Consider the following 16,567-nt stretch of genomic DNA (forward strand, 5'->3'; position numbering starts at 1 on the left):
TATATCAGAAAAATTTTCAAACTGATCAGAAAATTATAATACTTATATCATCTGAAAGGTAATGCAAAAACCGGATGAAATCACTTGGAATTTTTTTAATATTCCTACCAGCAACAAAGATATTGAAGTTTTTTAACTGCAAAAATGCACCAAAAGTGTCCACACTTTTCAGCTTAAAACCTGTCACTACTGACCAGCGGTGATCACTCAGCTGTAGCTGCAGCTCAAATTGCTTGTGACCAATTAGGGCAATTATGGCTGTATGTTAATCTAATGACCTGGAAACAAACCCAAATTGGCGACCGCACAAACACATGGCTGGGATGGCTTCCGTGCAGATCAAGCACTATAAATATTGCGCATCAAATAAACTATACTTCGCATGGTTAAATTTTCATGATTTTTTTACATAATATTGCAAATTTCATAAACTTTATTCGATATAAATTTTAAAAAACTGAAACCAGTACTTCCCTGACATTTTTGAGCATTTTGTCGAGGCAAAACTTCAAACACCCTGAACTGAAACTTCTCAAAGACTGCAACACGGGAAAATCACGTGACCGGATTTTACTCTTTGATTTACAGCTTATTTAGTTAATGGCTTGTATTAGTTTTTTTACGCGGCGCTAAAAGAGAGATTTAAAAAAGGGGTGCCATAGGCGAGCTGTCAGCAGGCCGACTTCAGTTTTACACTTCACTGCCACTGGACAGTTACGACTGTAGCGCCCCTAGCGGATTGTGATATACCTATATTATGTAAAGAAATTACTAGAATTGCATTTCATATGGAAACAAATGATGAATTGAATTACATATGGATGTACCATCAGATCTCTTTTACCTGTTGTAACAGTAATGAAATTTGCCAATCATCTGTGTGATCAGTATGTGTACATTTTAACTCATGAATTGTAATATCTTTCAGAAATTTAGGCTTGAAGTGGGCACACAGTCCATGGAAATACTCACAGATGTCTTACAAAAAGATAGGTAAGGAAACAGAAAATTGTATTTTCTCTCATTGAGAAAGGTTATGGGTTGCATAACCATAACCAATAATGACTGCAATGAATGAGTAGTTTTCAAGTCAATTGCGGCTTGTCATGAAGGGAAAATGATATATAAACAATGGTATTGAACTAGAAGTAAACATTTAACAATTTAAAAGTGAAAATTTGTGAAAATTTTTGAAATATTGTTTCAGGTCAGATGCAGAAATAATGGGTTATGCCTTGGATACACTATACAATGTCACATCTAATGAACCCACTGAAGAAGGTAAAGTGTATGTCACCCCACCCATCTACCCGCCCACCTCCACCCCCAACTGGCTGAGCACCTGTAGAACATGCAGTCAGCAAGTAACATGTTGACACCTGGCAGATCTTTTAAGGCTGGGGGGAAGATTGTTTTATTCATAAAATATAGTCTACAGTGTCATGAAATATATGTTTAATGTTGTTGAAAAAAATGTACTTCATCTGACTATAAATGCATAAAAGAAAAGGGAAACAGATGTATCCACTTTGTCAGTTTGATTTTTTTCCTATTTTTATATTTAAATAATTTCAGAGGATGAGAATGCAACATCAGAAGACCTTGGTGGGATGTTCACAGAGATTTTTATCAAAAAGCCAGAGAATGTTTCCCTTTTACTCTCTTTGCTAGAGGTTGGTATACTATTAAAAAGGATGCTCTGACATTAATAAGTGACACTGATAGTATTAAATGTCTGGCATTGATTTTTTTGTACAATAGCCTTTCAACTTTTGGTAAGAATACTGATTTTCTGAGAATGTTAGGCCTACCAGTCTTGATGGATATGTTTTTTTTTGCAGAAAATTTAACTGTTTTTGGTCTGGCAGTAGCTACAGTTTAAGAGTCAAAAATTTAAATTTAAGCAAAAAGACCTGTATGACAAATTTTTCATAACTTTTGTTTCAAAAATTGAGCTGTTATATAAAATTTTTAGATGTCTTAAGATTCAACTCACTATCTACATGTGATGAACGTAGTAAAAAGACTCACCAGAGTTTGCACATCACATTTACATCTACTATCCAGGAGTATGACTTCCATGTTCGCTGGCCCACAGTCAAGTTTCTTACAGCTTTATTAAGTAATAAAACCAAGGAGGTGCAGGAGATCGTGCTAGTCAGCCCCATGGGCGTATCCAAATTGATGGACCTCCTCTCAGATAGCAGAGAAATAATCAGAAATGATGTAAGTACCATGCATTGAATTTTTCAGACTTAAATCAGATTTTTGTTGCCAGTTTTACACCTTACATACCCCCCCCCCCCTTTTTCTAATCAACACGATATCATGCCTGAAGTACAAATTTAAGGATATAGTGCAAACAGATGGTAGATGGCCTTCAGATGGCAAAATAGTCATTGGATAAATGAATAATGTAAATAGGATATGTAGTGTAAAATAGCACATGGTTAACTGAAGTGTTTGGTTTGCAGTATGTTATTTTGAAAAATGAGTATTTTCAGTACAGAATTTGAAAGTTAGATTTGTCTTACTAGAGCATTATTTTTGAGTCTCTCCTAGCTACACAGGGATTTTACAGTTCAGCTTGAAAGACTTATCATTTACTTTTGAGACAATTCAACATCACCAAATTAAGATTATAAACCATGCTGTGTATTTCAGGCACTCTTGCTGCTGATACAGTTAACTAAAAACAATGCCAATATTCAGAAGATTGTTGCATTCGAGAATGCCTTTGAGAGGCTGCTGGAGGTCATATCTGATGAAGGAGCGACTGATGGAGGTGGGTCTGCTGCACATTCTCAAAAGCAATTGTGGATGAAATATTACCTATTTAAAGCTGGCTCACTTTAGGACAACATTGGTTTTAGTCTAGTAGCTGAATTATTTGAGACGGATTAGAAAATGTCACTAAATCTTTGATAAATTTGAGAAAAATGAGTAAATATTTTCACATTTTCCAGTGTCCAATTAAAATTTGTTCAGTATTTGGCTTTAATTTACAATGGCAGCACGAGTCCTTAGCAACCTTATATTTTTTAATTGACATCCTTTCAGACTGCACTTTCATATTCATATGTATGACTGCATGTTTTATTAAGTAATTAAAAAGCCAAAGCCATGCACTTTTTTGTTGCAGATGTAATAACTTCAATTTAGACCAGCATCTCTTTAAACTCATTTTGATAACATTCTCATTTTAGGCATAGTGGTAGAGGACTGCCTCCTGTTACTCTGTAACCTGCTAAAAAACAACACTTCCAACCAAAACTTCTTCAAAGAAGGCAGCTTCATCCAACAACTGCCCAGGTTCTTCAGCCTGGACTCGTCCAGAGAGGCTGACCAGGTTGGCTGGTCAGCACAGAAGGTGACCAATATGCATTTGTGTCTCCAGGTGGTGAGGACCCTGGTCTCTCCCAGCAACCCCCAGCAGCACACCGCCATGTGCCAGAAAGTGATGAACCAGTGTGGTAAGTGAAACTTCCACAGGTTTTTATTAAAAAAACTTACGTCCATAGCTAATCTTAACTTAAGTAAGGAAATTTATGTTTAACTTCTATTCAGGATAAATGTAGCAGTAGTTGTTCACTGAAGTAAAAGCAACTTGTGGTTTACAAATTTAAGTTATTTCCTGATAAATAATCAAGGCCAATGTTTTCATTAAAAAGAGTATTGCTGATTTCTTTGGAGTCCAAGTTGAACAGAGTTATTTGCTTGAAAGTTAAGACCAATTTCGGCTTTTGCTCTTTTAAAAATTCAAAGTTATGTATGCCAGAAAGGTTAACCTCAGTAGATGACCTGTACGGCTGTGGGTGTGTTAAATGCCTGAGCCTCATATCTGTCTGTAATGTTCTAGGACTGTTGAAGCAGTTATGCAGTATCTTAATGGCAAGTGGAGTTCCTGCCGATGTTCTCACAGAGGTATTGTTTATGACTTATATAATGCCACTTTTGGTTAAATTACTGATGAACAGAAAACTCTTTGTCCATTAACTTTCATTTACATTACTGCTACATTTCTTTTTGAGTAAATGCAGTGTACCTAACAAGCCTTTTACGAAACCTCCAGTTTATTTTTTATTTCATTTTGAAATTGAACCAAGTGATTTTTTAAAACTTTAATAATTATTGATTGTATCTATGATTTGTTTTTAGACAATAAACACAGTGTCTGAGGTCATTAGGGGGAACCAGGCCAACCAGGAATTTTTTGCATCTGTGATGGCACCATCCAACCCACCAAGGTGCAGTTTTTATTAGTTTTTTAAATTCTTTATTTTCAGTTTTCTTTTTAAGTGTTTAAAATCTTTGGAATTTTAAAAAAGTTTTTGATTATTTTCATGAGTCAGTGTCAAATCGTCATTTACACTTTCATATATTTATTATTCATTTGTCTGTCCATTTGTCAGCTTTTCTGTCTTCTTTATATTTTGCAGGCCAGCCATTGTAGTGCTGTTGATGTCCATGGTTAATGAAAAACAGCCATTTGTCCTGCGCTGTGCAGTGCTATATTGTTTCCAGTCATTCCTCTACAAAAATTCCCTTGGCCAATCCCAGATCATCACAACTCTCCTTCCAACTTCAGCAGACGGTAAGAAAGGGGCTCACTCCATTCTTTTTATTCCCACTGAATATTTTGTTCTAGCAACCCAAAACTCTACTGTAACCAGTAGAAAACTAGCTTAACAATTCAACAAATTTACTTTTCAAGCTCTCTCCCATGTTAACATCTGCAGACAATCTATACTCCTGAATTACCTACTGGATTCTTTTGATCTAAAATGGAGTTTTTTTTTTTAATTATTCTTTTTTTATTAAATCAATTATTTTAGTTAAAAATAGGGTAGAGCAAAACGTCAATCTTTTTCTAAAACTAAAACTCATCAGAAGAAATAAAATTATCATAATTCATTTGTCATATAAACATCATTTTTTAGAGAAATGTATATTTTTGTGACAACCTTTTTTTTCAGTGAGTACTGCTGTTGTATTTTCAGTTGTTGAATTTTTTCTCCAATCTTGTTTTTAGTGAATACCATCACAGCAGGTCAGCTACTGTGTGGAGGGCTATTCAGCACAGATGCTGTCTCCAACTGGTTTGCCTCAGTGGCCCTCCTCCATGCTATAGTGGACAACCCCATTCAGAAGGAGCAGTTGCTGAGGGTCCAGCTAGCCACAAATTTAGGAAACCCTCCAGTGTCCCTGCTACAGCAGTGCTGTAATCTGTTAGCCAAGGTCAGTGTTAGTTTCTGATGGTGGCATGATAGTCTGCAGTGCTACTGAATGGATCAGAGACAATTGAATTGTGGATTTGGTACCCACTAGTAGAAATCTTACTAAATTTACAAATGTTCCAGTCTTCTTAGACTAGTGGAATTTTTTTATTTGTCTTAGATTATTCTAAACTTTCTTCTTTAAATTCCATCTTCAATGATTTTGATCCTAACAAGTGGTTTACATTGTGCAAATGACCAGATAGTTTAAAGCATAGACTGGTATTGAGAAATTAGCTTTAAGAGTAAAGTTTCAAAATACTGCCTACACAAACACATGCATGCGGGTGCCCGCGCGCAATCACACTCTCTCTTTAACTAATTAATATTAGTTTACCTAGCTTACTTACATGTTATTATTTTCCAGGGTGGTCAGCTGCAGACTCGCGTGGGACTGCTAATGTTGATGGGAGTGTGGTTGTCAGACTGCCCCATAGCTGTGTCACATTTTTTACACAACCCAGCAAACGTGCCTTTTGTATCCTTGTCAGATATTGATTGGTTGCCACTGCTGTGAAAAGGAGCTTCTGAAAAATGTGCATGTGGCTTAACTAAGAAAGACCATTGCCTTACAAAGAAAGAGCACTGTAGTTTTTGTAGAATTGTCTAATGTAAGAAGGAAAGTTATATTTGAATTAAAATCATTATGATTGCATTTTTATGATGCAGTAAAGGAACCCTATAGTATTCTGACATTTTGCAAAATGAGACCATTTCAACCAATTATTTAATTATATTTGGACCATAAAGTTGTGTTGTAAATGAGATGTTGTCAACCTCGGGATATGTGGCTCCGTCTATTGTGTGTGTTTCCCTAACAATGTCTGTAGCTGATTTCTCAGGTGTCAGCGTCAGAGGGGGACGAGCAGGAACTTCTGGTGCAAGGACTCTGTGCATATCTACTGGGGATATGCTTGTGTTTTAATAATGAAGATGTGCAAAATTTTGACAAGTGAGTGTCTGACAGTGAAATGTTTGATTTTCATTTTTATTGGTACTATTTATTAAACAGCTTAATTGTACAAGCACCATGATTAATATTTTAATGGTAAATGTTTTTCTTTCCCAATTTTGTTGAGTTTGAGTTTCAAATTTTGTTAAAATGTCATCATGCTCTTATATGATAGCACTACATACACATAGTTTGTCTGGATATTTTTAAGACCCTCATTACAGCAAGTAATAGAAAGGAGGATAGGATTAGAAACATTTACAGATAAACTAACACAAGTTCCGAAGTATGAAAGCTATAATAAAGCAGCCAAGAAACCACAGTTAACCCACAAACACCCCAGTGAAGTTTTATTTGATTTTGAATTCACAAGGCATTTTAAGGTCCTAGAAAGTAAGTAGAACCCTGTTGTTGTCATTGAATTTGTTGGTCAAATCGTTTTTCTCTGGTACATAAAAATGTTTCATAATTATGTTAAATGATTTGAATTAACTGTTATGACCTCCAAGATTATATCCTTATGGCCAAATTATGATGTTTTCGTATAACAGTATAAATGGACTTAAATACAAATGAATAAAACATAAAAACGTATATAATTATACATAGTCATCATCTATGGTATCAAAGGCAAAAGAAAAATAAAGAAATTATGAAAATAATGCCCTGATGCAAGTGATTCTTGTGTTTCTAAAATGATTGTTGCATATATTCTAGATGATATAGTGAAAGCTGTGCAACTGGACCACAAAGAAGAGAAGAAGAAACAGGCAAACATAGAGCAACACGACAGCATAGTGGCTCAGTATAAAGATTTGATAAAAGAACAGGTCAGTCGCAATGTTTACCCTCTTAGTTTTCTATTATCCATTTAAACTAATGGTTGTTTATTTCACTGTATTTCAGGCTTACAGGCTAAGAGTACATCAGTTGAGTTCTATTTATAATAATACTAAGCTGACTACACAGGAATATATATCATAAACAACACAAATCACTTATCTAAAAAAACATCTCTTAATTTCTCAGCATGATATATGAAGGCAGAAAGTCCTTTTATAAAGTCAACATTATGTGATGACAGAGCAGTCGCTAGTGACAATGTTGTAATCTCGGGAATATAGTGCTCCCTCAGACCGTTATATAAACTACATGACATTAACACGTGTTCCTCATTCTCAATAATTGTTATGCCATCAGAAAGGCATGCAGCACATACTCTTTTTTCCCCATCTACACTGGCATACCGACCCTTCTCAACCTGTAAATTGTGGTTTGATATTCTGAACTTGCAGTAGGCCCTTCTATGCTCTGCTATGGACACAAAAGATAAGTATTCCTCAAATACCAAATCTAGTTTAAATGAGCTTGCCTGATTCGCGTACTGAGGAATACCAATTCTGCCTGCTTATATCCATTAATCATTGTCTAAACTGTTCTGTAAAAAGTGGCCTCACCCACAAAATTGATTATCATCTTTTTGTCTGTCAAGCGGTTACAATTGATTGGCTTAAAATAACCATCATAGACGTAAACTTGAGTCAAGAAAAAAAATGTGCTTCATTCACAGTATTATATAAAAATGAAAGTGTAATTTATAACCCGATTTTCCTCTATAAACTAGATCCCTTGGCTTTACAATTTACACCTGTTCTTTGTAGACATGCTTTGTTTTTCTAATGAATTTTATGGATAGACAATACATGTTGACATGTAGCCATCACCTGTTCTATCATCACTTGTCATTTTTGTCGATATGCACTTTCAGGAGTTTTGCTTATTTTATTCCAGTGGTTTAGAACTAGTTTTACATTTATTATATTTTTTGTGTGTGAAATAGGATGAAGAACTTTCTCGGGTCAGAATTCGATTGAAAGAGGTTGAAACAAAAAATGCAGAAGCTGAACAACAAATGAAGGAAATGAAGGAACAGATTCAGCAAGTGAAGGATCAAAATGCATTGCTCAAGGCTTCCAAAGGTTAGTTTCAATTTAGAAATACCTCATTCTTTCAGGAGTCTTCAAAGCTCCTCTTAACAAAAGAAAAAATAAATATATTGTATGGTAATTCTTTAATAAACCTGTGGATAAATGCTTGTCTTGGAGTTATATGAAGTATTATGTGCTAGTTCATGAACTTTTGAATATGCACATTGCACTTTGTGGAATCAAGTTGCACATGAACCTCCAGAGAAAAATTAGATATGCACCATGAAGGATTAGCAGAAATGGTACCTTCACTGGGCTAAGCTGGAAAAAATTAATTTTCAGTATGGTTAAACTCAGTAGATCACGTATTTTTGCTCCATCTTACAAGAGGTGTATGTTTCATTCAAGGCTCTTTAACCAACCAAAATGAAGTAGGAAAAGTCAATGGTTCTGATGAAGTGGCCAGGCTACAAGAGTTAGTGGAGACACAGAAAACAGAAATAGAGGAAAAGAACCAAACAGTAGAAAAATTGGTGAGGGACAAATTATTTCAACACATTTAAGTGTGTTAGACACCAGTTTTCAAGCTAATCCATTCTACCATTGGGTACTAATTTAAGAAAAAAATTGCATGATATTAGTATCGAGTTACTAATTTTAGTTCATTACTATTTCAGAAAAATGAGTTAACTATAGCTGAAGCAAAAGTGTTAGTCCAGAATGGGGAGGGGTCCAGTGGAGAGCAGGACCCTGCAGACAGTGCAGTATTACAAGCTACAGTCAACAGGGTGAAAGCAGACATGGAGCAGTTGCAGCAGTCTCTGGCAGCAAAAGATACAGAATTAACAGACATGAAGCAGAAGTTTCATGAGGCTGAAAAACAAATTTCTGAATTGGTATGTCCAAGGAAAACATTGTAGTTAATTAGTGCAGAGGTGTACTGCACGTGTTTATGTGATAAGTATATTTGTTGCTTTGTAAGTTAAGGAGAAGTACCATTACAATATATTACTTTAAAGCTTACAGTGTGTGTAAATAACTGTTTACTTTTGTCTTTTTACAGAGAGAACAGGCATCACAGAAGCAACAGACAGGTGTAGATGGCACTGCTGTTGTTGCTGAGAAGGATGCCATGGTGACCCAGGTCGCTGACTTGGAAAGACGGCTGGCCATGCTGGAGGACCAAAACAAGAAAGTGTGTGAAGAGAAGACATCTTTGCAAGAGAGGCTGAAGAAGGCCAACCAAGACAACCTGAACCTCCAGGAAAAGCACAATGTATTAAGATATAATTTTTCCACTTGTGTTTGGATGTTACATAGTTACTCCTCTTCTGTTTTCTGAATGCAGTGTTTTGTTCAAAAATTCCAATACTCAAGCTTTTATCCTTAACAACATGCATATTATTCTTGTTTTCCCTTTTAGATTGTATCCACACTTGCTTCAATTTGATGTGTTCAAGTTTTACTCCATAATGATATTCTGTCAGCACCTGTAGTTATTATTCACTAATGGTTTGCATGTTGCAGTTTACAAAACAAATATAAGTGTTGTCCATGTGCCTGGCATGCTATTGCATGGCCTTTGTGAAGAGTTTTCTATTGTTTATTGTAGCAGTGCTTTTCTACATAGTTTGTGATATATATACCTACACCTTTGACAACTGTTAAAATGAGCATACTTTTGTATCCTTGAACTTCATGAAAAATTTGAGATTTTGATAGACATATTGCAAGGCTTTTCTTTATATTTTACCAGATATGTTTTCTGGGTAAAATGTTGATAATTTATTCTCTGTCTTGTGACTTATTTATTTTTTGTACAATTGTGATAGTTTAACCATATCCCACCAAATGATGATGAACTGTATTCCATAATGGTGCTAAATGAGAATATTTTCATTTTAATACACTTATTTAGAGCAAAGCTTAGTAGACTTATAATGTTGCATGCTTTTGAATATGAAATTATATTTATTTTTCTGAAATTTATATTTCAAATTTTATATTTCTCTGTTGGCGTAATAAATGGAAGGTGAAGGCATTTTGTTAAATAATAATTATTTAAGTAAGATTGGGTAATTTATTAATTTCATTGGTAGAAAATACTGGAAGAAAACAAGAAAATGGAACTAGAAAGAAATGAAAAAGAAGATGAGGTCAACTCTACAAAGAAAGAAATGGAGGACCTCCTGGTGCTACTGGCTGACCAAGATACCAAACTCTCTGAGTATAAGAAAAAGTTAAAAGGGCTTGGAGAAAAGGTAAGTCAATAACAAGTGCAATTGAGGAGGAGATAAGAATATAAGGGCCTTGGAGAAAACATCATTGTGCCCTGTTAATAATAATAATAATAATAATATGAAAATACTAGAAAGCTAATCTGGGATATGTCCTTCTACCATCTATCATTTGATTACCCTAGTGACTTCTCACATAGCCATATGTTGGTGTATGTGTGTAAGGAGGGAGGGGGAGTCCTGTAATCCATTACAAGGTATAAAGTTAGAGAGTTTGAACTCTGCAAAAGTTTTGAAAGAAAACTTACCAATAGATTGGTTATTTTATAATTTTTTTGATGGATAAACCTTATCTGATTCAGATTGATGACGACGACGATGATGATGATGAAGACTATGATGATGATGATGACGATGCAGAAGATGAAGAGGATAAAGAATGATACAAAGGTTGAAAATGTAGACATTTTTGTTGGCCTTTCAGTGAGAAAAGGGACTGTTTTAACAATGGGTTGCCATGAAGACCAGAAAATTGAAAAAACAGCATGAACAGAATGAAAAGAACTGCACTGATATAAGGTTTCCCTTAGAAACAATTTTTTTAAAAAGTAGGGCAACCTTGGCAATTCAGCTAATTGTTTGTTTTTTTACTATACATTTGAAGAGATTAATATGCATGAATTTAATTATAGGCTTCAATCAGGAAATGATGTTTGAATGCTGGAAAAAATTAACTTATAATAAGATGACCCATTGGCTGTACATTACATTTCTGGACAAGGTTTTATGTATCTGACCCATAAATTTAGTACCAAGCATTTTGATATTCCGTGCTTTCACCATATCAAGACTTAATTTATGACTAAGTTTATATCGTTATTGTTATGTTCTGTGTGTATCACTGGATAACGTTTTAAAGGTTTGTTAGTGTTTTTAATGAATATGTTCAAGGTTTATGATGAAATCCGTCAGTTTTGATGTAAAAAGGTGAAATGGACAGATGTAAGGAGGATGGATATGGGGGAGGCTGTGTTGTATACAGCATTTGGTGCACCTGGCTAGAAGATTTACAAGTGCTAAATGAGTTTCAGCTGTTATGTATAATTGGTGAATGAGGTGAATTCTAAGCATAAATGTGAATTTGGAATGTAACACCAGTTAGACTATTGCTTCTGACTTCGGAAAATATATTACTGTGAAAAGACAGTGTAACCCCACTGGTATACTTGTGATATCAAGAATGCATTAATAATACATTCTTTATACTATTGACAAGCTATTTCTATTGTGTGTAGGTGTTGAAAATCATATTTGGAGCAATATATTAAAGAATGAGAGGCGGGTGACAGTTGCCCCTCAATTATTGGAATTGTAGTAATTTCTTTGCACGGTTAGGTCAAGATGAGCTGATCCACGCTGTGTATAATAGATAAATAAAAAAGATTATGGCATTATAGACTCTGTATGTTTGCTTACATTTAGAATAAATTACCCCCTACCCAGTGACAACACCAATTTAAAATGTTTGTGTGAACTAAGCCATGTGAATTTTTGAGTCCCCTCCCCATTTGAAGTTTTTCATTCTTCCGATTTGAAACTGATTTGTGTGAAATAAAGTGATATCTGATATAGGGTTTGGGTCCCATTGATATGTACAGGTAAAGCACATCATAATTTTTAACCCACTTAAGGCAAACTATGCATATAAATTAATGGAGAACAGACTATTACATGGACCCTTATATTAGGGCTGAGTGTACTCACGCCATTCACCTGTTTATTTGCTCATTGTAACGGGGAAAGGAGCACAATAGGACTTATTTCCACATCTTCGGCGACTATATATTTTCTTATGTATAAACGCAAAGTTTGCTGAGAAAATACATTTATTTGTGATAGTCAGACCATTCCATATAATGCCACCCGTCAATCTCGATAGATGGCAAATGGTTTTACAGATAAAAATGTGAAATATGAATAATGCAATTTTCCACGGAGGTCTTATCCTTCCAGTGCTTATAAAGAAGGCGTTAGATTAATTACTGAACAATAATAAGGATGATCGGTAACTTCTAACTACCCGAATACATGCGTATCGATTACATTTAATAATTCATAATAAGGAAATAGTAACAACGTAGTATAAATCGGTATCACAATCAATATGAGCAAAGAGGAGTGATTAGAAACTCAACTTTCCACAACAAACGACCCGTGATATATATATACTAGTAAATATATATACACGGATATTTTATAACGAAGTCCTCCTTCCATCCAGCTGACGCTAAACCTGCATTTAGATTCATGTCAGTTTTTGAACATAAAAAATGGAATCTTTAAAAAACTACCGATCCATTATACACAGTCATAAAAAAGTTTATACAAAGTTTGAGCTCATGCCTAAGATGAAGCTAATGCTTGGAGATTGTCCTGCGGTCAGCTGAATAATATATCTTAGTATTGATCTTTGGGTGTTGCGTGAAAAGTCATAGAAGTTGCGTCGCTGAAATTCAGTTTGATGTCAAATCCCGAAATACCTCTCATTCTGTCACTTGGGATATTTGGGAGTTTTAACTCCATGGTGTCCAATTTCCCTGTTCCCATTGGCCTGGGCGGTGAAGAGATGTATCTGGGCATGTTGGTGATTTGAGGCAAGGACGATCTCCCGGGAGGCGTTGCCAGGGGGGACAGATTGACCACTGGAGGAGGGGGGACCGAAGCTCGCGCTGGTTCTGCATAGCTCTGCTGCCGCGGTTTTCCGTTGTAAAACTGACCGTATTCCTGGCTAGTCTTGGGATTGGCGCGGTCCACTGGCAGCATAGGAGGGTTCTTCTGCTTCGTAAAATGCTTCACCAGGGAGGATTTTGTCCAGTCAGGCCCTAGAAAATCCCCGTAGGTGTCTGTGGTGGTTTCAGGGAAGTTGTTTTTGGGGATAAACCGTGGAATTTCACCTGGCATACTGCAAGCTATCACTAACAGCTAAACCGAGAACAGAACTACCCTGGAAGTGAAATTTTTAGAAATGCCGATAAAAATTAAAAATAAAATTTCGACGATGACAAGCATTTCCAATAGCGTTCCTCTCATTACTGGAGAGAGGTTGAGAAAAAAGATTTATATCACTTCTTTTGACAATGATTAAGGCCATAAAGGACCAGGGCATGTAATCACTATTTATGCTCTCCCTGCAAGACACCGTATTTCGAAATATGATAAAATAGAACTAAATGGTCAACGAAATATGGAGACCTACTTTGAAAAATGATAAGCTCTTCAAAGAATCAATTAAAGCTCCGCGAGCTCAGTTTTAGATCCAGGGTTGCTACAGCATGTAAAAAAGTAATATGCTTAGAGCTTAGGCTGTGCGAAGGCGATTTATAACCACTGGCTTTCAGAAAGAATTTTTTTGTAATTACTACCACTACTGTGTATATATTTTCGACTAATGCATGAAGAGTCAAAACGACAAAGCAACTACTTGTTGCATACGAACTCTGAGTTACCCGTATTAAACTGATTTTAAAAATTTCATTTTGCTAGAAAATCTTTACATATATGAAGCTGAAACCACCGATAAATCACGTTAAACATAAACCAGGGCACACACACGCACACACACACACACACACACACACACACACGTCTTGCATTTTCTGATAATACGAATTATTACCTTAGTAAATCCCAGATCCCTTCTTAAAAAACGTGCGCAACCTTGCGAGTCTCCTTTTGCAAGTAAGGGATTATCAGCTCGTTAGGGAGGTATTGACCACCTAATGTGGCGTAGTTAATAACGATTGTTTTCTATGCCAGATTTTCATGCCCACTCAATAAATCAACCCCATGGAGAGCAGGGGTATTCAACTGAACAGCTGCGATACAATGGGACAGATAATAAAACTTGGCAAAGGCGATCCGATACCACTAGAGTATCGGTAAAAATATTGAGTAATAGGCCTATATCGAACATAACTAACAAATTTCAAGGATATTTTGTTTTTTGAAGACAATTACAGGTAATAAGAAAAACATCTTGACCAACCTTGAATTGAAGAGGACAATTTACAAATTACCCCTTAATTGGAGTTTTGATCAATTTTTGTGTCACTGGTCACTGGTCCGGTCCACTTTGATATCTTTGCTCCCTTGACATGGGGGTGAGGGTTGGGCGGTGGGGTAGGGGTGGATTCGTTAAAGTGACTCACTTAAGTGACATACCTCGCTAAAAAGTTAGAATTTGTCTGTGTTTCAGAATACACTGGTCCATTTAATTAAAATTGTACCGCTCACTATGGCCATGTCGTTTTGTGGTATTTTGTAGTCTTTTCTTCTTTCGTTTTGGATTGTCGTTTTCGTTAGGGAATCAATTATTGGATTAGGGCTAGAGCTTTTTGTATTTTTGAATTTAGCGATCCCATGTTACTCTCTGTCAGAATCCAGCTGAGGGAAGATAAATCGGGATCTCCATGCGTCAGTGCTACGTCACACGAATGCGCTACTATACTTTTTCTTTCTACATGACGTACCGGGCACCTCACGGACAATGAACCATTGAAAAAATGACTGATTAATACAGTGTGTATATTCGAAGACGGTGTCCCCGGGTCCACACATTAATTGACAAATGACTGATTATTAGTTAGCTTCATACGGTAAAATGCAAAAAGTTATTGAGGGCTATGATCGAGGTATTGAAATTTTCAGGATCGATTGATCGGAAATGGGCTATACAGTACTTGGGTGGTGATAAAGTTACGGGTTAATTAACAAATAACTTATAATTAATAATGAGGCGAATTAATTTACCCCTGTCGGTGATTAGTAAGCTTTATAATAACTGATTGCTTAGGCCCTATAATGAGTACCGAGTTAATTAACTCATTCATAAATGTTTAATAAGAATTGGTTGCCTTTGCAGCGGTAAAGAAACGAATGGCCGGTTATTTAAAAGTAATTTTCAGTTACAAATGAAATAAATTTAAAAATCGAATCCAAATGCATGGGACGGGTCGAGCAATGTTTCGAGGGTGGAAGAAAATTACCCCCCCCCCCCCCCTTACAGTATTATAAATAAAAAGGTCATGTTGACGGGTAAATGCAGAGTGCCTTTATACACTCATTCTCGATATGAAGGTTCATTTAACTTTTTAAAATATTACTATTTTATTAAAAGTAAGCGAGCAGAAGAATTGCTTGTCCAAGTGGAAGTTTACTAACATCAGTCTAGCAACTGAGAAAATAAAATTTAAAAAATGATTAGGCCTACTTCATTTATCTGTTCTCACACAAAAAACATAAACGGACTTGATTTTCAACCTTCGCTACTGTGGCTTGCAGCACCATCTTACATTCTCTAATCGATCTCGTTTATTTTACTTAAAGTAGAAAAATTGTAACTTGTCAGGAACGAGTATGATGTCTTACGCCCCAGAAAATGTCTAGAATGTTTATTCATAAATAACTCAATAAAAAGGCGTTTACTTTTAACAAGGTCGCCGGCTTGTTATAATTTTTTTAAAAACTCGGAGCATAATTTTTGTTACTATTGATAATATGCAAATATTATCCAAATGGGTTGTAATTTTTAAAACTTTCGTTACTAAAACAGCTGAAACCTTCGAAATACAACAACAACAAAAACAGAAAAATCATGGATTTTAAAAAAATACACAAAAATCTGGATTTATCATTCTCTGGCATCAGAGAATAGGAAAAAGTAGAATTCACGAATAAATTTTAAACTTCATTTTCACTTTTCTGTTTTCCTGAAAAAGAGCTATGAAATGAGAATTAGTGAATTTATTAATAGGTGTTACAAGCCTCCTTGCTGTCGCTGGACCACTCGGAACTACTCGGCTGTCTCCGCACTCGACAATAACACTCGGAACTACTCGGATGTCTCCGCACTCGACAATGTATGGAGCTTGCGGAATGAGCCGAGGATTGCCGATTGGGACTTCACCAATGACCTGCAAGATGCAAAGTCGTACTAGTAAAATAAAATTCTTGAATTTAATACTAAGTTTAACCTTCCATTGGAGCTTAAATCTTTCAAATCAGCATTCATTGCATATCGTGGCTATTCATTTTAAGCATTTTTGAAGCATTTTTGGAATTTTTAAAAATATTATATCTAATTAAGTTTTGTCAGTATACGCGCGTTTGAGCAGA

General features: G+C 35.6%; 2 protein-coding genes across 2 annotated transcripts in view; one reads left to right on the plus strand and one right to left on the minus strand.

Annotated features, from left to right (window-relative positions):
• The window catches only part of LOC106165534 (general vesicular transport factor p115-like), a 12,495-nt gene extending 646 nt beyond the window's left edge, over nucleotides 1-11,849 (plus strand). Inside the window, exons 3-22 of the mRNA XM_087004295.1 lie at nucleotides 929-993; nucleotides 1,208-1,281; nucleotides 1,576-1,673; nucleotides 2,068-2,226; nucleotides 2,665-2,785; nucleotides 3,207-3,473; nucleotides 3,860-3,924; nucleotides 4,159-4,247; nucleotides 4,440-4,594; nucleotides 5,033-5,238; nucleotides 5,644-5,754; nucleotides 6,107-6,228; nucleotides 6,440-6,621; nucleotides 6,946-7,058; nucleotides 8,069-8,207; nucleotides 8,565-8,689; nucleotides 8,834-9,052; nucleotides 9,220-9,432; nucleotides 10,256-10,417; nucleotides 10,756-11,849. Of these exons, the coding sequence (XP_086860421.1) occupies nucleotides 929-993; nucleotides 1,208-1,281; nucleotides 1,576-1,673; nucleotides 2,068-2,226; nucleotides 2,665-2,785; nucleotides 3,207-3,473; nucleotides 3,860-3,924; nucleotides 4,159-4,247; nucleotides 4,440-4,594; nucleotides 5,033-5,238; nucleotides 5,644-5,754; nucleotides 6,107-6,228; nucleotides 6,440-6,621; nucleotides 6,946-7,058; nucleotides 8,069-8,207; nucleotides 8,565-8,689; nucleotides 8,834-9,052; nucleotides 9,220-9,432; nucleotides 10,256-10,417; nucleotides 10,756-10,836 (2,766 nt within the window). The 3' untranslated portion in view covers nucleotides 10,837-11,849. The remainder of the gene's footprint in view (nucleotides 1-928; nucleotides 994-1,207; nucleotides 1,282-1,575; nucleotides 1,674-2,067; nucleotides 2,227-2,664; nucleotides 2,786-3,206; nucleotides 3,474-3,859; nucleotides 3,925-4,158; nucleotides 4,248-4,439; nucleotides 4,595-5,032; nucleotides 5,239-5,643; nucleotides 5,755-6,106; nucleotides 6,229-6,439; nucleotides 6,622-6,945; nucleotides 7,059-8,068; nucleotides 8,208-8,564; nucleotides 8,690-8,833; nucleotides 9,053-9,219; nucleotides 9,433-10,255; nucleotides 10,418-10,755) is intronic.
• Nucleotides 11,850-12,203: 354 nt separating this feature from the next.
• On the minus strand, nucleotides 12,204-14,148 carry LOC106165563 (uncharacterized). The gene is made up of 2 exons (XM_013543813.2): nucleotides 14,070-14,148; nucleotides 12,204-13,397 (listed from the first exon to the last, which is right to left on the minus strand). Exon 2 carries the CDS (start codon nucleotides 13,352-13,354, stop codon nucleotides 12,851-12,853), a length of 504 nt encoding a protein of 167 aa, XP_013399267.2. The 5' UTR covers nucleotides 13,355-13,397; nucleotides 14,070-14,148; the 3' UTR covers nucleotides 12,204-12,850.
• Between the last annotated feature and the right edge of the window lie 2,419 nt (nucleotides 14,149-16,567).

The sequence above is a fragment of the Lingula anatina genome, chromosome 2, assembly GCF_051362555.1.
Source record: "Lingula anatina isolate TDL-2025a chromosome 2, LinAna3.0, whole genome shotgun sequence".
In the NCBI taxonomy this organism is placed as follows: domain Eukaryota; kingdom Metazoa; phylum Brachiopoda; class Lingulata; order Lingulida; family Lingulidae; genus Lingula; species Lingula anatina.